Genomic DNA, 21,268 nt, shown 5'->3' with positions numbered 1-21,268 from the left:
GCGGCAGTGAATAGCTGCACAAGCCGTGGGTGCGAGATGTGGTAGTGTGCAGTGATGTTCAGATGGAGTTCTGAGGGATGAAATCATAAAGCAGGAGATGCTCGTGATTGGAAGAGAGATCAAAAGAAGATGATCCAACCCGCAGAAGAGTGTTGTGGTAAATAAAATAAAAAGAAGTTTGGGTTTGTGAGAGTGAGGTTGTGATGTTGTGATGGGAGGAGAAGAGAGAGGAGAAAGGAAGAGATGGGGGAAACGGAGTGGGTGGAGCAACCAGGAAGGCAGAGAAGCAAACGCAGTTCTGCGGACCTCGAACTGCCAGTGTCAGTAGAAATAGCGGGCTATGCAGTCGAGACAAGCGAGTGAGTTCCCTACGTGGAAATCTTGCAGTGGCATAGGGGCATCATGAGCTAATGCATTTGGTCACTGCGAGGTATAGTCCGCCTGTGACAGTGGAGGCACGCGTAGACAGACAGTTCAGAGGTAGCAGACGCGCCTGAAGACGTGATCAAGAAAAGAAAACGTCACGGGCAGAGCAACAGGTTATATCCCATCTGATGCAATGGAAGCCATAGGCTGCATTTTTGTTTGGCAGTCCACGTGAGCATATCCCAGAGGTTTCTTGACAACAGTCTCTAAATAAGCGATCCTGAACATGCTCTACTATGTATCTATATTGAGTATATAATATTTTGCAAGTGATGCATGCCTATGAAGCTATATCATCGAGTGTCTGGCGGACCCTATGCGTTGAAGTCGAGAGTGGAGTTCCATATCCTGGCACTGCAGAGCCTCTATCCCCCACATCAAGTTGATACGCATGGAAATAAACGGCCAATCGCCTGGGTGAAGAAAACACATGACGTGGTTACTCGCGAGGGTGTACGAGGCGTAACATGCCAGGAAAACAATTTCAGCAAGAATGTACTCTGACAGTTGTTTATATATCTCAAGCTCTTACTCTAACTGTAGAAATATGGAAAAGAACAATCTTTGGTGAGTCATTCTTCCTTATCTCTTTTGTTGAGTCTTGATTCGTCTTGGTGGTTTAACCCCCCCAACTCGCCAACTCGCCCCATTATCGGAATTCGTTAGTTAGTGTGCAAGCTTCCAAAACCCAACCCGGAGGACCTCTTATATCATGTCTCGATCGTCTGTGTTTTTTTTTTTTTTTTTGGAGTCGTATCGATCGTTCCGCTTCACCACAGCTAACTCGTATCATGGTTCGTTTCGTAGGTAGTGTCTATATCGATGGTACACATCAAAACAGCTCGCCGAGCAATCGAATTATCAAGCCAAAAACAACGCAGTAACAATACCGAACCCTCTAGGTACGTCGGAATGCATTTTCGAAAGCCCTGGATCGTCCTGTGTTGATGGGTGTAAATAGGGGTTACGGTTGGTGTTGGCCGTCAGCAGTGTCGTTGGTGACGCACCGACATAAACAAGAAGGAGAAAAAGTCTTTGGGACCAGCCAAGAGGACGAAATAGTCCATCCAAGTCAGTTTACTAAGATGACCATGTTCGCTCGTTAAGTCGTTGTCTTACTGAACATGCTTGCTCACCACCCCCCTTCACTTTACATCCGCGTCCTTTGTTTGAACATCACCCAGCACTCGCTCACTCGCATACAACTAGCATTGATCTCATTGCTAATCTCTTCCTTTACCAGTCATTCTACCATCATCAATCGCGAACCATCCCGAGAAAGACACGATTCGTTAAGAACTCAAAAAGATTAATAGAAATTGAATTCCCACATGCCAAAAGATTTGGCTTTTCGACAACACATCGCTGTCCGCTTCATGGTATCTAAAAGCACCGTGCCGCTCCAATACTCAAGTCATGTCTTGAGTCCATCAAGGCCGTTATCTACCCGAAAGAGAGTGTCCCAATACGCCGCCGCGAATATGTTGCCCCCTTTTTTCCAATCCCGATGGCTTGCTTGCCGTTATCTTGACCCAGAGCCCTGCTCACAAGGCCAATCCTGTTCCGTCCTTTGTCCATCGATAAACTGCCAAAAGCTCCCTTCGCCGTTGTTGCTGCTCTCCCAGATCCTCAGGTACACGACCTCGAACCTGAGCAAGAGCGCTACGCATAACTTTGCTGAATTTTCGCTATCCATTGTTAGTATTTACGCTGAGATCTCGATTTGTAGAGAAGGACTTACCTGATATTCTGTGCTTAGAGTGACTACACATGCTTCGTGAGCCCGCACGATTGTCTCGCATGCTTTTGCAACACTTGGCGATGCCTCCGACTGCAGCTTGTCCGCAATAAGCAGCAGCAAGAACGACCCCTGAAGAAGATATATACCGAAGAAGAACGGCATGAATTCCAGTCCAGGGTCGAATTCAAGAATCTGGTTGATCGCTTCAGCCGCAGCAACAGCATGGCTCGTCGATGTGATGAATCCCTGCGATGAGATCCACAGATCCTCATCATCCAGCAAGTTGATGGGATCCCATTTTCCGGCCAATAGAATATGCAAGACGTGCATAACGTGAGTTCCGTATGCAATAACGATTCGAGTCTGTATATTGCTCTCGGTGAGACGATTCGATCCGTTAGTGTGTACTGAGTGTACTGATGGCGTGTTGGCATCAGGAACCCCTGAGCGCTCGTTGCCCTCGTTCTGAGCATCGACTCTTTCCTCCGCCGGTCGGGGCAGGTTCTTGTGCTCGAAAGCCTGCAAGCTCTGCTCATAAATTTCCAGATGTCGAGTAATTTCTGCGGTTTGGGCATTCCACTCGTGCCCTTGACGAAAGCCGGTTCCGAAGCGCGGGTGATTCTTTGCGTGGTGCAAGTCGACAATTTCACCCAGGATCGTCATGAGAGGGAGGAAATATCCAAATATGCTGTGGCCTCGGCACTCGTATTGAGGACCATGAGCTTGTGTCATTTCGGCGCCATACCCTTCTGGACTCGTTCCCAGTAGATTGGGATCTGTGGTTGAATTTGAGTGGCCGCTGAAGTCGCCGCTCTGCCATCGGGCGTCGTCCATGGGTTGCAGCAAACCCTGGCACTCGATATCAAGCAAAAATAGGGGGCGATTGTAACACAATGCCAAATGTCTGTCGACGATGTAAAGGAGCCACCATATTCGGCGTCGTTCCTCACGTTCTTCCTCGCCTACATATCCGTTACCACTAATACCGCCTTCTCCATCATCTGCGGTGTCAGTGTCCATGTTCTCTTGAGTCGCAGGTGAAGGTCCAGGGGGAAGCTCGCGACCCAGCTTCAGCTCACGAGCAAGACCCCAAGCAGCGGTCCACCATCTCATACTGGCACCTTTGTATTCGCTCGCAGAGACGACGACCGCCAAATGAATGTAAGTGATTACGTCGTCAAGACTACCTGCGGCACCAAATGGCCCCGACTCGCCACTTGTAGCATCGAGGCTAATTGAGCCGGGCATAGCCACACCCAACCCGCCAAGAGCAACACCATCAGCAACGGGGCTGGGCGCATCGCTTGGTGCTGTATGAATGAGCGGTCGAAGGAGATACACTGTAAGTTCTAGGAGCTTCTGACATGTCTTGGCTCGAGCTGATGGTGTGCTGGCGAGGAAAGGAGCGTCACTAGTCTGTGCAGCAACCCAAAGCATGCTTGCCAAGAGGGCTGGTTGACATGGTCTCGGCCTCGTCTGATCCAGGAAATATCGTTTTCGGAATACGAACCCCAAGACATAGGGTGACATCGGGTGCATCTGGGCCGATGAAGAGGACGCAAAGTATAAGTCGATTAAATCGCAAGCCAGCGGGATAGGGATAAGGTTGTTGAGATATGGCACCAATGGCTCAAGAACAGGATACCGCAACTTGGAGTTGTTGAAAGCTGGAGCTGGGACCTGGGATTGGTACTGGCCTGGCGGTGAAGCCATTGAGATACCCCATCCAGGTGAAGTTCCCTTCCCCATTGAGTACCCAAGAGGGCTATTTCCCATCCTGAATGTGGGGTTGTTGGTAAAGTTAGGAGGACTCTGGGCTTGCATCGAATATGGGAATTCGGCATAGCCAGGCATGTTGCCTCGCCCGTTGGCCGCATATGACTGACCATTGAGCACAGGACCTTCAAGACCCTGCGTCTCATAGCCGTGAGCCATACTTCCGAAGCCATTGAGATCCAGACCGCCGTTATTTTCAATATGTTCGCCATCCAGAGAGGAACGACCCATGTGTGGTTGCTCGCTTATGTTGCCAAGGGGGTCGAGGCCTTCCAGACCTTGAGTATGTCGCATCACATCGTCGCCCGGATCTCTGCTCGATTTGCTGCTTGTGCTCGGGTGTCGTTCATTAGATTGCTGCTCTAGTACCATATTCGACGAGTCGAGTCCCTTGTTGCCGGATTGGCCATTCTCAGATGTAGATTCATCAAGAGTCTGGCCGTTGGCAGCCGCCGCCGCCTGGGCAGCAGCTTGCTGGGCCAGTTCCTTTCTCGACGCCTTTCCTCTCTTCTTCCTTTCGCGGATGTACTCACACCCCAGGCCGAATTCTACAGAAGTCAGAAACACTCCGTTAATGTTTGACCTCAGTACCTACCAATGCAGTGTGCACAGGGGTGTTGGCCGTCGCATTTCGTGCGTAGTTGATTGCACTGATCGCAAGCTCGACTGATTCTTCTCCTGATGGGCCCTGAGGTGCTGGCGTTGCGCGGGTGAATTCCATAAGGATGCTGTCGATTCTTTACTTGGGGACCTGACCTCCCCAGATGAGCGCTTGAGAGGGGGACGGCTTGCGAGAGTGGTTGAATCGGATATTGATGGCTTTGGCCGAGTGATTCCAGTCCTGTACCTGACATCGTGCCTTGCTGGACGTTTCCATCCGGTGGGATGTTGGAGGAGGTGATGTTCTGGTAAGGTGAAAAACGTTGAAGTGGATTAGACAACATGTTGCCAGTGCTCGCGCTCAACCGCAGACGCTGCGGAGGGTCTGGCGGCAGTAAGGGTATTGTGGGTTCGAGTATCCGTAGCTAGGATAGGATCGGAGGATGTTGTGAGCTATTCCCCTCTCTTGGAGAGGAAAGACGGGGACAGCTTCACTGATAAACCTGGTCAGCTTGCCCTCCTGCAGGCAGAACTCAAATCAGTTTATGGGGAAGAGCTAGATGTAAGAGGTAGGTAAACAGGGGTTCGAGTCTGATGACGGCTGCAGGCGGGTTGCAGAGGCATCAAAACAGACCAAGATCAACGCGTATTGGTATTAGGGGGCAAATTTCTCGGGGAGCGGGGACCGCTGAGTGATTGACGAGGCATCTGACACCTTTGCATTATAGGTAGTGATGGACACAGGGTTTTTTTTGGAGTAGAGGGTTGTGAGAATACGTCTTGGTGTATATATGAGGAGGGTCAGGGTGTAAGAAATGGGTTGACACTTGACAGGGAAAGTGAAGGGATTTGGGGAGATGAAAGACGGTCCAGGAGATGAGACAAAGTGAAGGCATACACTTACAGTACCCTGGTCGTTTGAGGTGTCTAGCTGCCGTCGTGAACTCTGGCTAAATAGCTTATTGCCAGATGCGTTGAGATTTGCGGCGGCAATGTCAGGCTGGACCTCTTCCTCTTTGGACTCTGCGCTTAAACACAGCTCGACAAGATCTTGGTCTTTGATGCAATTGATTTCGTGGTTTTTGTTTTAGAGGGGCAAGAGAAGAACGGGATCTTCATACCAAGATTGGTCACCTTAAGGATCGTTTTAAAGAGGTCCAAGTATAATCAAGTCATGTCAGATCAGAAGACTGAGTGACCGACAAGTGGATCCTGGAGGTTTGACGTTGAGTGAGTCGTGAGTGGGTGAGTGAGTGCTATAAAACTCAAAAACCCCTGGAGTCGAGATTCAACTTTGAGACGGAGAATTAGGATCACAGAGATCAGAAAAAGAAGCAATAGTTTATGGATAGACAGATTCGAATGCTCTTGACCAACGATGACAAGGACAATCTTTGATCGAAAGAAGGGACGAGAGAAACGGGTGTTGTGTTTTTCTGGAGAAACTGAACCGAACCAACCCAAACCCCAAGGCATGACCGCTCGTGACTGAAATGTCGGGCGGTACCAGGAAAACCTGGGCATGGACGGGGCCTGTTCGACAGAAATGGGGGAGTACTTTTACTAGACCAGCATGCCCCAAGAAGCTGCCGCATGCCAAATGGTTCGCTTGCTACTCCGTACGGAGAAGAGAGGATCTAGCCTTAGTTAGACTCCAAGCTTGGGAGCGAGGTCCCGCCGAAGGTGGGTTGATGAACAGATGTGGAGTGGTGTAAGAGGTGGAGGATTTTTGGTGCCATGGGGTGCCACTCCTACCAACGAACGAACGAATTGCTTGTCCTTGTCGGTTGGATCTTCCGAGAAAGAATTCCCTTAATTAATGACTGACTGTCTGTCTGTCTGTCACGTCACAGTCGCAGCCAATCTGGGGTGTCTGTCATGTTCGAGACGTGTTCTTTTCTTTTCTTTTTCACCGGTCGGCTTCGAGGCTAGCCGTGCGTGTCCTGCTTGTCACGCCTCGTCTCGTCTTAGTCTTGGTCTTAAACCCGCCACAACAAATTGACATTAACCGTGAGCCTGGGGAAATTGACAACAACAACAGTTCGTCCGTCTGGGGTCGAGATGCAATGATGCAAAAAGGTGGCAGCCATCTCCAGGATCTCCATCTTATTATCCAGACAACAATTGGAAAGGGTATAGGGGAGTAGAGGAGCAAGCCACTGTCGATAGCTTCCTCATATGATTGCTACCCATCTAGGAAAAGAGCTGTAGCACGCCCAAGGTCTTGAAGCACATGCTGACGTCTGAGAGAACCGTTCATTGCCGTTGTTGGAAATAGTGATGTTATTGATTGAGCCTGTCCTGCTTTCTATTGTTCTAATGGCTGTCCCTGTACGGAGGAGGGGAAAGCCCAGGGTCGTTGGATCTAGTGGCGCCGAGCGCGTGGCCGCCATCTGAGGCTCTCAGACACTGACACACTTACACAGACATGACAAAGCCGGGCGGGCCTAACTTTAGGTTAGCCGAGGCTTGACGTCGAAAATTCTCTCGGCGGTTTGGAGCTTTTTTGGGGGGGAGGGAGACGGCAGAGCAGAACGGCATTGTACTGGTAGAACTTGAAAGTGCCAAGTGCTCTGCTCGTAAGACGGACGAAGGATGATGAAGGATGATGAAGGATCTTCGGGCTTCGTTCCCAGGGCCTACGACCCGTTCCGCAAGTTGCTAGAGGCGTCAAGGTATCTACAGCAGGTGTGCTGTATATGCGTATGCGTATGAACATATCATGGACTTGCACTGCATCTGCATCCACAAAGTGGATTGAAGCAGGGCAGGGCAGGGCAGGGCAGGGCAGGACAAGCGACAGGGAACGGGAACGGGAGGGAGGTGTGGATGAAGAATGCTTGGGACTTTCCTATTGCTCTCAGTTCCCCGGATTTTCATGGTCGAGACAATGGACTTTATCCCCTTGTTTGATTGTTCTTTTGCTGAGATTCGAGCTTGAATGTCGATGAGCCAATGTGCTACGTGAACTGAACCCCAGGTGCTTGATTTACTATGCGCCTTCCTTAACGGTTATTAGTGCAATGGGGGGGACTCCCGTCGTTGAAGTTTGGGGCTCCAGCTTTTTATTCTTCCCCCAATCTCTGAGATCGAGGACAACCGGGGTGGGCCAATTAGCTTTGGGTTCGGCTCATCTCCAAGAGCTTAACTTACTTGGATCCAGTGTAGGTTAACCCCCAAAGGGGAATTACTCGCGAACTTGTCCTTCGATTTAATTTCTCTCTCTCATATGCGATCCTGAGAATTTTCTAATTTTAATTCTAATTCTAATTCTAATTCCACTTCCAGGTTTGAAGTCACAGCAGCTTTGACATCTTCCTGTCAAACTCTTCACATCTTGTCTCTTACCAATTCCTGTGTAACCTCTGTTGCTGGACTATATCATCGGTAGCCTATAGTTAACCCGGCATTTGCGCCCGCATTCGCGCACCAATCAAATCATCGAGAGCCCTGTTAGAGCCTGCACCGGAAGAGCGGATTAGACTCAGTGGAATGAATGTGTGCATTGCCAGGCTCCAGCACAAGTCAAAGCAACCGCATGCGATTCAATCACTCTTGTACCGCATGCCAGGGTCTTGGCCACGGGTTGGATGGATACCTACCTACTCTCCTGTACATACAGCACAACAATGCCTGAACCCTCCATCGTGATCTTCCCCCAGCTCTGTATCATACCGTACCTTACTTGTTGACCTATTGTTCCTACGTTCCTTCACAGCTCCTACGCTGTACTCTACACTGCAACTCACTTTCCAGAAAGCCAATCTCGCCAATCGCTGCCTCCCCTCATGACGTCCACCACCGGAATGTCTTGCTTGTGGCGCCGAGGGACCAACGGCCTTCCGGCCCGATTTCCCCACACTCGTCCCATCTACATACACCCCTGCTATGTACCTCGTCTGCTTTATGTATTCTGCACTCTCCCCAGTCAAAGGGCTTCATGAACTGACCCTTCAGTTCGTCTTGACACCATCTTCGACCAGAGACTCGCACTGCAGCGTGTGCTTTATCGTCCCTTGCTCCCGGATACCACGTGGCTCCCTCCTACACAACCGCCTACCTCGCCGTCGAAGCTTGAGTTTTGAACCATCTTTGTGATGTGACAGCCCTTCCACCTCGTTTTCAGCGGTATAGCAGTGTCTATATCACCACTTTATCTGTAACCGCCTGAATCTCAGGTCGGCAAATGCGGTCTGTGAGCCTAGCTGAATTACGGAGAGCTGAGCCGGACATTTTATTATTCAATCGTAATAATATAACCAAAGCTTTCCCCGTTGGAGAGGGATCCCGACTTAAATGTTGTCACACCGCATTGTGGCCAGTCGTGTAACACAATATGAATCCGCGAGTCTACACCTAATCCATCAATTAATTTATGCTTCTAGATTTGACTAGCATACTTTTGACGACCAACTCCGATCCCCTTCTAGTAACTGAAAATTCTTCATCCAAGTCGTGACTATTAGAAACAAATGCAGCCATATGTATAATATCGTAGCGGGAATTCTCAGCCCCTTTAATCTAAGCCCTGAAGCCATCCACCACGGGATAATGAAGCTCCTAACCCATCAAGCGCTGCTATCTGGTCATTTGTATCAGCTTGCAAATTGCTGTTGCCTTCTGTGCTGCCGTTAGGGGTCTCCTGATTATTGCTGTCACCAAACATGAACACAGAAGTATCCTGTCCGTTGTTGGCCATCTGCCAGGCCTCAAAACTCTGGTGCCACCTTGCGCTGTCGTTCAAGAACCATTCTTGCCCATCCATCCTCATAGACCGGTTGGATGTTGGAGGATTGCTGACCGGCGGGACACTCGTGCCGGCGTTTGCCATGCCGTTGCGGTTGATGGGTGCAAATGCTTGCTGATAAGATGGCCTCGATGATGTAACAGGGACAGAACCCCATCCACCCATAGGTTCGGGTCCAAATCCTGTGTTGGATCTGTTCAAAGAAATACCCTGTTGTTGAGAAAGGATGGTGTTCGACAGCGGGGCGCTTGTCAGCATGGCGTCTGTTACAGATCTTTGAGGCTGGTGCTGCGGCTGTTGCTGTTGGAGCTGTTGCATCGGTCGAGCCAATTGTGCTCGATTATATGGGGGAAAGGGGCTGTATTCACCCATGACCTTCATTCCCAAACCACCATCAGAAAGGGGCGAAGCTCCTGCCTGCGAATGAGGTGACGGGACATCAGAGGTGCTGTATGTTCCGTATTTTTCGTCGGCCCGATGAAGCACGAATGCTGCATCCTCAGGGAGTTCGCAATTCCATTTCCGGGCGAGAACGCTCAGGATACTCAAGGTTCTTCTCGCGCAAAGCCAATCTTCCGCAATTTCTTCGAGGTGCTTTACCCCATGAGTGATATCCCGACGAGCAGTTTTCTCGGGAAGATTTAGTAAATGGATTGTGCATGCGCTGTGCACCATATATACTGCTATGTTACAAATCTGGCGCAAGTTCCAAAGCTTCTTGTACAATCGAAGCAGTTTTGAGATTGCTCCAGCATTTGCTGTACAAATACGGCGGGGTGAGACATGTGGCGGAAGAGGCGAGGACGTGGGTGAGTACTTCAGGAAGGGTCGGAAGAGATGTATGTATTGGAGATGGAAGAACATGCTATTCAGGGTCAGTCATTTGTGACTTAGCTGTCCGGTACTGCGTTACTTACTGCATGAGAAGCACATTGGGTAGCTGGCCATCTTTAGGCTCAAACTCCCTTGGAAGTTCTTTTCGCCACTCTTCTAGACGGCGGTGTAGCTCACTTAACTTTTTGAGTTCTACCGTCTTCCCACTGGACCTGCCGATGTGACTTGGATGGTAGAAGAAGGCGAGCAAGTCACTGCTGATCTCGGAAAGCTTTGACATTTGCAGAGCAATAGCTCGTGTTCGTGCCGGTTGTTTGAATGACTGGTCAAATCCACTGTCCGTATAAGGCGACCAGGATTCCGCATCTTCGTCGGGGAATACATCGAATTTGGAAACGTTGAACGAACTCTTGGGGATCTGAGGCAGCCTGCCGAGGTAATTTGACCAGCATTTGTCGAACAGGTAGCAGCCCCAGAACGTAATTCGCCTGGCATCAATCTCATAATCACTCATTCGTTCTTTGTCGAGTTGGCCAACATCAAGGTTCAGGCCAATATCTTCAGCCATGCGGAAACTCATTCCGCTATAAACCCACCCCTTGGCTTCGCGAGCACAACCGGCTTCTCTCACTGACATGAGTGCCAATGCTTGAACGGTAACTAGTCGAGGTTTTTCGTATTCGTCGTTTTCAACAATCAAGCGTTTTGCCTCAGCAAAAAAGTGATCGCCTTTCGTCCGGTTATCGCCAGGGGTACCATAGGCGCCGGCGACACTTGTAAAATGGCAACCCAAAGCGAGCATAGCGTTGACCAGGAGTGATGAACAGTAGACAGTACCTCTTCCTATCCCGGCCTTGCCTCTTAAAAAGTCTTGGAAGAAGAGGGTTTTTGAGAGCGTGGTAAAGTAAGGGTAGTGCCAGTTGAAATACATGTTAATTAGGTGGGTGATGAGCTGAGTGTCCTGGGTGACGCGAGTCCAGGAGGTAATAGGATCCTGTCCAGTTGTGTAATCTTCAAAATTTGGCTCCATTTCTCCTTCATGAGTCGGATCACTCAGATAGATGAGATGAGAGGTACCTCCGATGAAGCGAACGTTACCATTCTCGAGTCTGAGCTCGCCCATTTTGCGGGCCAGATCCCTTTCGCCCTGCTCGGGTTGGTCGGTAGTATAGTTATCATTGGATTGATCATAATCATCGGAATCATCATTAGCCAACGGAATTGTCGGTTGTTGTGGTTGTGGCTGTAGTGGCTGCTGCTGTTGCAACTTGATAATATCTTCGGCAACCGCGTCAAGGCTATTGCAGGTACGGATCTTTTGAACAATGCCCAGCACGTCGTCGTCTTCAGCATTCAATATAGCTTCAATTAGAATCTGTAAGGTCGAGTTGCGTGCCTTCATGCTGTCGACCTTCTCGCGATAAACACCCTTCCGGCGATGGTCCGAGTTAGGATCATAAACACACTCAGTTCCATATACGCTGGAGCATGCAGCGCAACTGGGAAGGGCACCATCGCACTTGGACTTGCGTTTACGGCACGCTATACACGCCGTGCTCACGCAACGCCTCTTCTGACTGGCAGAGTCGGCGCCTCTGCGTGACTTCTTGCGAGTTGACCCCTGGGCAGTTGTTGATGGACCCGGCTGCACCGCGGTCTTGGGTTCCGGCTCTTCCATGGTTAACTGAGCAAGCGAAATCTGGCGATAAAAAAAAAAAGCACGCAAATCAAATAAATGGCAGAGGTCAGAGATGAGGGGATCCAGATAATAACCACTGCTCGTGAGATGATATGACACGATGTTTAGTATGAATGTGCTGGTTCGTAGGCCCACAACCTAGACTGTGGGGGATGAAATTGTAGTCAGAGGTTGATTGAACGGTAATCAGCACTTTGGCTCAAACTAAGCGAATATGAGGTCTTTGTGGTTGGTTAATAGATACGGGTGCGGATGGCAGTTTAGATGTGATAGATTGGAAAAGAATTGAACAGGAGTTGGAGACTGAGCATATAGTCTTCCTAACAACTATTCCATCCTGACTTTGCGGGTTTTGCAATCAACCATATCTGGTAGGGAGAAGGTGAGGGCTTCTGCCGAGTTGACCAACTCCACGGGACTTGTTACCCAGGGTCAACGCCGAAGACAGCCCGAGGTGCCTGACCAAAGTGAGGTGATATGAGATGAGGTGATGATGGGAGGCGATGCAATGAAACCTGAGGTGGTAAAAAAAAAGATCGTGGATGAAGAGTGAGGAGGAATGGGAACGTGTGAGGTGGATTTCTTGCAGCTGAGGCCCAGACTCTGAACGCGGCTGATTAAGGTGAGTGAGTCTTCAGGCGATTCCCGACTCGACCTGACCTGACACCGAAAGGATGTTTCTTCTGGGACTTTACTAATGTAGGAAAAGACCCTGAGGTAGGCGCAGGCGTGGTAAGGTTAAGCGGGAGAAGGAACAGTGAAACTGACGCTGGTCAAGGAATTGAGTGGAGGCAATAACCCAGCATCAGCGTGGAGGGTCCCGCCTCTCCTTGAGTTCTGGCGACTCAGAGAAAGGCGTTATGTAAGTCGTATATCCTGAACCAGCCACTCTAAACCGAACATTGCCTGGACCTGGGTCTGATACTATTTCGGTATAGTCTCAATATTCGGCTTTTGGAGGGAATGAAGACAGCCAAGATAGCTTATTTCCCAGAGGTTAATAAAACACCAGCTAGCTGTCTATCACATGGGATGGGACAATGTTCTCAACAGAGATAATCGACATCTTTCCCGCATAATCCCCCACTTGGGATCGGCCAGCCAAGGGTGTGGCTCCTCACCCTTTGTACAGTAGCGGCCCGGGGCCCAGGGTCTCTGATAGCGGCTGTGCGACTTAGGCAGGCCGTCCTGATAAGCTCTTGGGAGAGTCCTCAGATTGGCTACGGAACGGTAATCAACAGGTCTAGATTCTCTCTTGGTCCAGGACTTGAGCTGCATTCTTATCCACGGACGTGGTACCCAATAACCCCATCCGTGCTTCTTGTGACGCCTTAAAGAAACGGGTTGGCTTTGTACTGCCTCGTACTGCATGTCCACTCCAATCAAGTGGGCTGGCGGCTCAGCTGCACTTTATCAGCTTGGGGCATACGCTTTGACTCCCATGTTCGTTCAGACTAGTTGTACCCAAAAACATATGCACTTGTTCTCTCAGTCACCTTCTTATCATATCTCAGTGTGATACCGGTTGACCAGAAAAGCATAGAGAACAGCCGTATCAAGTCCCCTGACAATCCCTTTGTTAAAGCATGTCCAAGATAACCTCCAAACTTTAAACCATCATAAATTCAGCCACCAACCGTAACGTCAAAGCTGCCGTTCTCTACACTAATAGATTATAGGTCTACCGCCGTTGGTGGCTTGAGATCAGGAATCTAATAACCGCTTGATGACTCCTTTAAGCCATTTACCAGCCGAGTTGCCCGCTTGTTTACCGGTACCCGAGTTGCACAGCAGATGAAGCAAGGAGAGTTCTCTCATGTTGCGGAGATTATATGCGATCGTTCCAAACCTTATCAATTACCTACAGCCCATTTCTTTTAGATGCTCCCAAAGCTGACATCACTAGCTACCCTAACTACTTTGTACAAGGACCCAAATCATAATTTCGTAGAAGTACCAATATGTGTGGACTGAATGGCACACTTAGCACTGTTTCCAATGGCAGGGAAACAAAGTGCTATCCAGACTTGTCATGCTTTTAACGGTGGTGATACATACTTGGTACATCCGGTTATCTACCGTACACTCTAGAAGGTGGTATATTACACAGGCATCCCATCCGCCTAGCCAAATTTCTTCCCAATTCCAAAAACCACATACTTCTTTTCATTAACCTCGTCCCAAGTACCAGTTGTGGGCCAGCTGGTTGGTCAAATAGCTGAAAGGCGTGGGCACCTCGGCCATACCCTTCCTTGCGACAGGATGACGCAGGTAGACCGCAGCACAGATGTTGGGGTTAACCTCAAGGTAGCGAGGGATGAAGGCAAAGGCAGACATGAATGGGCGAGGACGCCAGGGAGTAACATAGGGTTTAGAGGGATCGATAGGGTTCTCGGAGTCGTTTCGGAGAATGTTGATAAGGCGGCGGGTCTCCTCATGGGTCAAGTTCTCAGTGGCCAGAATATTCATAGCCCGGTCGCGGTCTGCCTTATTCGTGATACCCTCCAGACCCTTTTCAAGGACGTTGTTCTTGAATTGCAACTTCTTCGCCTCTCTTTCCCCCTTGCTTAATTTGGAATCTGATTTCTCAGCTTGTGGTTCAGCGGACTCTTCGGCCGATGCTTCATCTGAACTCTCAGCATTGACTGCTTTAGCCAGTGTCGAGTCAGCCTTTCGGAAGGTGTCGACAGACTCAAGCTTTCTGATCTGAGCCTCGATCTGATGGAGGAGGTCCCTTGCGTCAATGTCACGAGCCTCAGGAAGCGACAGGAAGCGCTGAGCAGTGTCACGGAATAGTCGTAAATCTTTCTTCTGCTTGGCAGAAAGGTTTCTCATATCGCCCTTGAGAATCTCTCTGGCGGTCGTTCGGAGGTTTCTGACACGGTGCAACTGCACCTCTCGCTCAACACGCTTGCGCGCCTGTTTTCCAAGAGCCTTTGTATCAGAAGACTCAGCTTCCTCTCCTTCCTTAGCAACAGCCTCGAGGACTTTGGATCGCTTCTTCAGCCCATGTTTTCTGACCGACTCTTCTTGTTGGTCGAGCATCTCCTTCTCACGGCTTTCCATAGTAGTATACTCAGCCGTCTTCTGCTCTCCAGTGCCATAAAGAACTTTCTCGACCTCAACTTGGAACATGTCACCAGGATTCAATGCGTACGATGGGTGGACCATCTGTCAAATGTTAGAGCAATTCCTGATGAGAATTTTATATTCCAACAAACCTTCTTGCCGTTCACCTTGACAGCCCCGTGAATGATAAATTGACGAGCTTGTCGTACGCTGCTAGCAAACATGGCACGGAAGACCGCGGTATCCAACCTTCGCTCCAATGGCGCGAATGTCATTTGCATATAGGGTGTCATGTTCTGGAAATGCTCCGAGAGCATATCATTCACATTTCCAAAAGCTCGGCCTCGCTGAGCAGGATGAGAAGGACTCCGGACTGTTGTACTCCCTTTGGGAACTCTGGAGTAGGACTCGGCGGTCACGTTGGATGTAGTCAGACCTGAACCACGACCAGCCGCCTGCTCGGCACCATCGTTGGCGGCTAGATATTCGGGAGGGAGATCGACAGCGGATTGAAGACGTCTTGAAAAGAGCCGCACCCACTTCTTCTCGGAAACATGCTCGCCGTGATAACCTCGGGTTTTCGATTTGGCTGCCCATTTCTGCTGGAAAAATGTTGCTCGACTGTTGACTTGGGGCTCACGGCCGGCTGCACGGGCGATGTTAAACAGATTGTACTTATTCCATGATTGCCTGAGTTTCTATATGGTGTGTTGGTTAGCAAGGCAAAATTCACCTCGCGCGGGCTGGCTGTGCCACCCCGTGTCAATTGGGGTCAAAAGTTGAGCATACCGGTCTCGTCAGACTATAGTATTTCGTAGGCCGACGCATATTGGCAGATTGAGGCCCACGGTGCTGGGAACTGGCTCGTCGTGACTGTCGTTAAGAGCCAAATTTTTGGCATCAATTCAGCTGGATCACCGGATTATCTCGTGGATCCGGCCGTGGTGGTTCAATTCAAAGTCACTCGCTTATGTCAGCTGGGGAAGAAGAGAAAATATGGGTCCGCACCGACTTACACGGCGGACGCGACTCAATTAAACACGACGCGTCCCTAGCTCATGGACGTCCCAAAGGAATTCATGAGTCCCACCAGCAACACCACCATTTTCACAATCTTTCAATATTAAGGATATTTCACTTCTCATACTCTTGGAAATCGTTCCACAATGCTTTCAGCGTCATCACCTATCACTTTCCCTCATTCTCCACCGCCCGCGAAACGAGCCAAACCCCACGATCATAGCCCCCCTAAACCGAAAGCTCGAGGTCCATTCCTTGTTGAGGACGACGATTCCGATTCGGACAGCAATGGCGAATCTACTGACTCTACTCGTGTGGCAAAACGTCTAATGACCGAGGATCCACGAGAGAAGCCTTCAAATACCATTGCACAAAACCAAACAACAACTATTGATCTAGTTGATGAGGAAGAACCCTCAAGCACTCCCAATGTGGAAGCTCAAGAACCAACACGACTGAGCCAAAGGCCAATCTTCACCACTCCGATTTTTGGTAATTTTGTGCCGCAATCTTTCAAGGCAACCACATGTAACGGTAAATCCGTCACAATTAAGGAGCGAAAGGCCAACTCTGCGCCAACATACGAGTCCATGGTCGCAGCTCGATCGAAAACGAAAGAAGGGCGAGCGAAACGAAGCTACTACGGCGTTGATATCCACAATCTCATGAGCGCTGCATCTGCAGAGATCGCAAGTCAGAAACAAACGCAGCCGCAAAGGCCTAATGTGCCTATTCAATCGGTCGAGCCCGGGCTGTCAAACAGCAAGAAGCCCAAGAGAACTCGCTTATGGACGGAGAAATACCGGGCAAGGAACTTTATGGATCTGTGCGGTAACGATAATACCAACAGACGGGTACTGGGATGGTTGAAAAAGTGGGATCCCGTGGTGTTCCCTGGAGCAGTAAAGTCAAGGCCCGTAATAGCCCGACGACCAGGTGCACAGCAACCAGAAGAGGAGGAAAAGCCTCATAGAAAGATCTTGCTGCTCACAGGACCTCCGGGACTGGGAAAGACAACGTTGGCACACGTGTGTGCGAGACAAGCAGGGTACGAAGTTATGGAAATTAATGCCAGTGACGACCGAAGTCGTGATGTCGTCAAGAACCGTATCCGCACAAGCTTGGGAACAGAGAGTGTGAAAACTGTCAGTAACCGCAAGGACGGAGACGGCCCTCCAAAATTGGCTAAACCAGCATGTGTCGTGGTGGACGAAGTGGATGGCGTTGTATCTGGTTCAGGAGGGTCAGGTGAAGGTGGCTTTGTCAAAGCACTGATAGATCTTGTTCTCTTGGACCAGAAGAATGCGTCGGGTACCAGCACAGAAAACTACGGGCGAAAGAAGAAGAAGGGTGACGACTTTCGACTGCTCCGTCCCCTAATTCTCATCTGTAATGATGTATACGCACCAGCGCTTCGACCACTCCGGCATTCCAATTTGGCAGAAATTATTCATGTTGGCAAGCCCACTATGGAGTCGGTAGTTACCAGGCTGAAGAATATTTTTGAAAAAGAAGGTATCCCTTGCGAGAAAGACGCTGCGCGAAAGCTGTGCGAGGCGGCCTGGGGTATGACGAGCGGCATTGACGCTAGACGAGGAGCTGAGAGCACAGTGGAGGGTGACCTTCGAGGTGTCATGGTCGTTGGTGAATGGGTAGCGGGACGATTTCGCGCATCAAACCTGAAAGGAAAAGGCTCTCTCACGCGGCAGTGGCTGGAGCGCAATGTCCTTCAAGATCTAACCAGCGGCGCTGGTGGTGCTCGAGGTCTGGGTCGAGGTGGTGTCAAGGACATCGTTTCACGCCTCTTCCAAGAAGGTGGCGGCTTTCCAAAGCAAGCTATGGATCTGTCTCAATCCAAAACACAGCATGAGCAACCGCAGGCTGAGCTGGGTTTCGGCGAGTATCAAAAGAAGCATGCCATGGAAAGACTGCGGCAAATGATTGATACAAGCGGCGAAATCAGCCATATCATGACGGAGGTTTTTACCGAATACCCAAATCGCGAGTTCAACGATGATCTGTACCTTACCAAGCCCAATCAAGCCTACGAATGGCTGCACTTTCACGACACATGTCAGTCCCGGCTTTATGCTAGTCAAGAGTGGGAATTGGCACAATACCTCAGCCAGCCCGTTCTGGCGTGCCATCACCTTTTCGCATCTCCCAAGCGCTATCTTCCCAGCATGGGCTATGATCGTCGCTGGGGTGCCGATGCGGAGGATAACTCTGCGCCTCCACAGCCATTCTCTGGTTCTCGAGCTGACTACCAAGCTTTCGAAGCAGAGCGTCAGAATAGGACTCAGCTTCAGGCTTTGCAGGGACAACTCCCACCCACACTGATGCGTTCGTTCCGCAGCGCTGAAGATGTTGCCGCCGAGTTCCTCCCCTATCTTGCGCGTATTGTCTCTCCGGACGTCAAGCCCGTTGTAGTGGGTGGTAGTCAAGGGTCCACGGCCAGCGTACGCAGGGAGAGCGAACGTGCCATGGTCAAACGTGCAGCTGATGTTCTCGCCGAAGTTGGTATCGAGCTGCAGAAGGGAAGAATTGAGAGTGACTCGCTCACCAATAGGACACCACAATATGTGTATCGCATGGAACCGTAAGTTAATATATCCCTCGAACAGACGAACACAACTAACATTACTACAGGGATCTTGATGTTCTGGCCACATTCGAAACAGCTGCATCACTTCTTCTACCCTCGGCAGCACCTACACGCTATGCTGTTCGTCAAGTTCTCGACCAAGAACTGAAGCGAACATTAGTGGAACGGGAAGCTCGCGCTCGACAGTCCCGCTTCAAAGCAGGCAACCCACTTGGGCACGCTGAACACCTTAGCACAGACAAGATTATGGCTTCCAAGAAACATGCACTCGAAGCATCATTACAAGACACGACACTCATCAAGCGTGATTTCTTTGGCCGAATCATAGAGGCGCGGCCGTTAGCGGAGACCACGATGAATACCCCCGAGCAGCAAGCCAAGCAGGATGAAAAAGAGCGCAAGGTATGGGTGACGTATCATGAAGGGTTGAATAACGCTGTGAGGAAACCAATGTCTTTGCAAGAATTTATGAGGGGGTTCTAAGAGCACGGTACTGTTGAGGGTAATGGGTTTGGGAATAGCATTGAGTCAAGTAAGCATTGGTTGCATAGCGATGTTAAATTTATCCTAAATTTTATAAAAAGTTCTGACGCTACAAAGAACTCGTGTATCTAAACCTCTCTACATCTAAGACCACGAAAAAATAACAAATGACAAGACTTATCAAACACAGCCCGTCTAGAGTTTCGCTTTGGGGGTGTCCTGCTTGGGCCCAGCCTTGGGTCTCTGAGCAGGCACAGACAAAGGATCATACACAGTAGATGAAAGGTTGTCGGATGGCACAGCAGAATGCTGGAATAGACTTCGCAGGTCAAGCATACCGGGATGCAGATCCTCGATAGTGCTAGCACCAATGAGACGCATGTTCATTTCCAGCTCATCCTTCAACAGCTGCATAGCTCGTACGACACCAGCCTCACCATAAGCACTCATGGCGTACAGGAAAGGTCGTCCGATACCAACGCCACGAGCGCCTAGGCAGAGAGCCTTGAGGATATCAGTTCCACGGCGGATTCCGCCATCGATGAAAATCTCAATCTTGTTCTCGAGACCACGCTCGCGAAGAACAGGCATTGTCTCGGCGAGAACCTCAATGGCGGATCGAGCAAACTCAAGCTGACGACCTCCATGGTTGGAGAGAACAACGCCCTGGCAGCCGTAGTCAATAGCCTTGAGGACATCTTCAACGCGCTGGACACCCTTGAGGATAATAGGCATGGATGTAATACTCTGGAACCACGCAATGTCCTTCCAGCTCAGTGCAGGGTCGATGAACGTCGAGATGGCGCGCGCAGCACCTTGGCTGTTATCCGTGTCTGTACCCTCTTGGACGTGGGAACCAGGATCGGTAAACTTAGATCTCATATCCTTCTCGCGACGTCCCAGTTGGGGCGCATCAACGGTAATGAAAAGACCCTTGCAACCACGCTTCTCAGCATGTTGCACGATCTTCTTAGTGATAGCACGGTCCTTGTTGACATAGAGCTGCAGCCACTGGATCTGATCACCTGCTTTTGCGTCCACAATCTCGTCGAAGGAGCAGGATGCAAGAGTGGGGATCATCTGGATGATGTTGTGCTTTGCTGCAGCGCGGGTGAGGACGACTTCACCCTCTGGGTTACCAAGTTTACCAAGGGCTGTGGCTGTTACATAAACGGGGATGTCTGTTTTTGTGCCGAGCATGGTGGTCGAGAAGTCGATCTTTTCCACATCGACGAGAATTTGAGGACGAAACCAGATGCGATGGAATGCGCTGTGGTTCTCTCGCATTGTCTAATTCTCATTTAGATAACTTCCTCAGCAGTTGTGTGAGCAAAACTTACAATCTCATCGTCGGCAGCGCTGGAGTAGTATCCCCATGCAGTCTTTGACATCACACGTCGAGCGACAGCCTCAAAGTCGAAGAGGTTATAGCATTGTGACAGAAGAGGCTTCTGCTCAATACGCTGCAGACGTTCCTCTTCCTCGGGGTCGACCTCCTTCTTCTCCTGCTGAACGGTGCCCATATCGACAGGGCCGAGATGCTTGGAGGCATCAAGATACTTGTCGAGGGTGTCGGGAGGATGGATTGGTTCGTATTCTTCGGTAGCATCTTTACCCTGGCACGTGTTAGCAGATGAGTGATGCTCAATAAGAGGCGAGACTTACAGCGTACTTGAGAATGATCTTTTGACCTCCAGGGTGTTCTGCAAGGAGTCAGTCTTATTCCATGCTCACTTTTTGGGCATATCATACCTGGCAGAAATTCTGTCACATCGTATGCTTTCCCCTGTCGCATTCAAGTCAGTAAAAGTCGGTAAGTCGCAACTCGATTCATGGGTTCCATACATGAACGATAACCCAGCACGACTTTGCGCTGTTGTGCTCAGCAACCTCGCCGCCTTTTAACACCATTTTGACAGTATTCGATTTGTTGTTTGTTGCAAGAAACGTGAATCAACTGAGGAAAAAAGAGGAGCGTTGCCTTTTGCCCGAGGATGAATGACGAAATAGGCTCTTGATCGACAGGGTATAGCCTATATGTGGATATCTGGTGTCTAGATCTTGGGAGAAAAAGTCAATCAATCAAAGGCCAAAAGAGTCAGGAGTGAAATGAAAGTGGGAGGATGAGAAGATAAGAGTATAAGAAGAATAAGAACAAAAAACAATCCCTTGAGAATCCGAACACGGAGACCGGATAGTCAGGGAATAACGGGTAGCGGAACGAAGCCGAGTCGGTTCGGCGACATGACCGGTCTGAAAGTTCAACCT

The 21,268-nt window shown here is 49.9% G+C and overlaps 5 protein-coding genes across 10 annotated transcripts; 1 reads left to right on the top strand and 4 right to left on the bottom strand.

Annotated features, from left to right (window-relative positions):
• Positions 1–1,622: 1,622 nt before the first annotated feature.
• Positions 1,623–6,044, bottom strand: FVEG_04245 (hypothetical protein). 5 transcript variants are annotated; one of them, XM_018892020.1, is made up of 4 exons: positions 5,448–6,044; positions 4,539–5,037; positions 2,168–4,491; positions 1,623–2,114 (listed from the first exon to the last, which is right to left on the bottom strand). In XM_018892020.1, the coding sequence occupies exons 2-4, from the start codon at positions 4,885–4,887 to the stop codon at positions 1,971–1,973; spliced, it is 2,817 nt and encodes a 938-aa protein (XP_018748631.1). In that variant the 5' UTR covers positions 4,888–5,037; positions 5,448–6,044; the 3' UTR covers positions 1,623–1,970. The 5 variants fall into 5 exon arrangements, with proteins under 5 accessions (XP_018748631.1, XP_018748632.1, XP_018748633.1 ...); XM_018892021.1 differs by having other exon boundaries at positions 1,642–2,114; positions 4,539–5,032; XM_018892022.1 differs by lacking the exon at positions 5,448–6,044 and having other exon boundaries at positions 1,642–2,114; positions 4,539–5,293.
• A 2,825-nt stretch (positions 6,045–8,869) lies between these two features.
• Positions 8,870–12,591, bottom strand: FVEG_04246 (hypothetical protein). Its single transcript, XM_018892025.1, has 2 exons — positions 10,208–12,591; positions 8,870–10,155 (listed from the first exon to the last, which is right to left on the bottom strand). The coding sequence occupies exons 1-2, from the start codon at positions 11,800–11,802 to the stop codon at positions 9,060–9,062; spliced, it is 2,691 nt and encodes an 896-aa protein (XP_018748636.1). The 5' UTR covers positions 11,803–12,591; the 3' UTR covers positions 8,870–9,059.
• Positions 12,592–13,601: 1,010 nt separating this feature from the next.
• On the bottom strand, positions 13,602–15,820 carry FVEG_04247 (hypothetical protein). 2 transcript variants are annotated; one of them, XM_018892026.1, is made up of 3 exons: positions 15,682–15,820; positions 15,045–15,590; positions 13,602–14,994 (listed from the first exon to the last, which is right to left on the bottom strand). In XM_018892026.1, exons 1-3 carry the CDS (start codon positions 15,718–15,720, stop codon positions 13,993–13,995), a joined length of 1,587 nt encoding a protein of 528 aa, XP_018748637.1. In that variant the 5' UTR covers positions 15,721–15,820; the 3' UTR covers positions 13,602–13,992. The 2 variants fall into 2 exon arrangements, with proteins under 2 accessions (XP_018748637.1, XP_018748638.1); XM_018892027.1 differs by lacking the exon at positions 15,682–15,820 and having other exon boundaries at positions 15,045–15,674.
• Positions 15,821–15,945: 125 nt separating this feature from the next.
• On the top strand, positions 15,946–19,172 carry FVEG_04248 (chromosome transmission fidelity protein 18). The gene is made up of 2 exons (XM_018892028.1): positions 15,946–18,511; positions 18,562–19,172. Exons 1-2 carry the CDS (start codon positions 16,059–16,061, stop codon positions 18,998–19,000), a joined length of 2,892 nt encoding a protein of 963 aa, XP_018748639.1. The 5' UTR covers positions 15,946–16,058; the 3' UTR covers positions 19,001–19,172.
• Positions 19,173–19,195: 23 nt separating this feature from the next.
• FVEG_04249 (L-lactate dehydrogenase (cytochrome)) lies at positions 19,196–20,911 on the bottom strand (the record flags this gene model as incomplete). Its single annotated transcript, XM_018892029.1, has 5 exons — positions 19,196–20,290; positions 20,341–20,616; positions 20,666–20,703; positions 20,753–20,786; positions 20,846–20,911. 5 exons carry the CDS (start codon positions 20,909–20,911, stop codon positions 19,196–19,198), a joined length of 1,509 nt encoding a protein of 502 aa, XP_018748640.1.
• Between the last annotated feature and the right edge of the window lie 357 nt (positions 20,912–21,268).

The sequence above is a fragment of the Fusarium verticillioides genome, chromosome 2, assembly GCF_000149555.1.
Source record: "Fusarium verticillioides 7600 chromosome 2, whole genome shotgun sequence".
Classification (NCBI taxonomy): Eukaryota; Fungi; Ascomycota; class Sordariomycetes; order Hypocreales; family Nectriaceae; genus Fusarium; species Fusarium verticillioides.
Note: the sequence above shows the minus strand (reverse complement) of the source record. Positions and strands in the feature narration are given on the sequence as shown.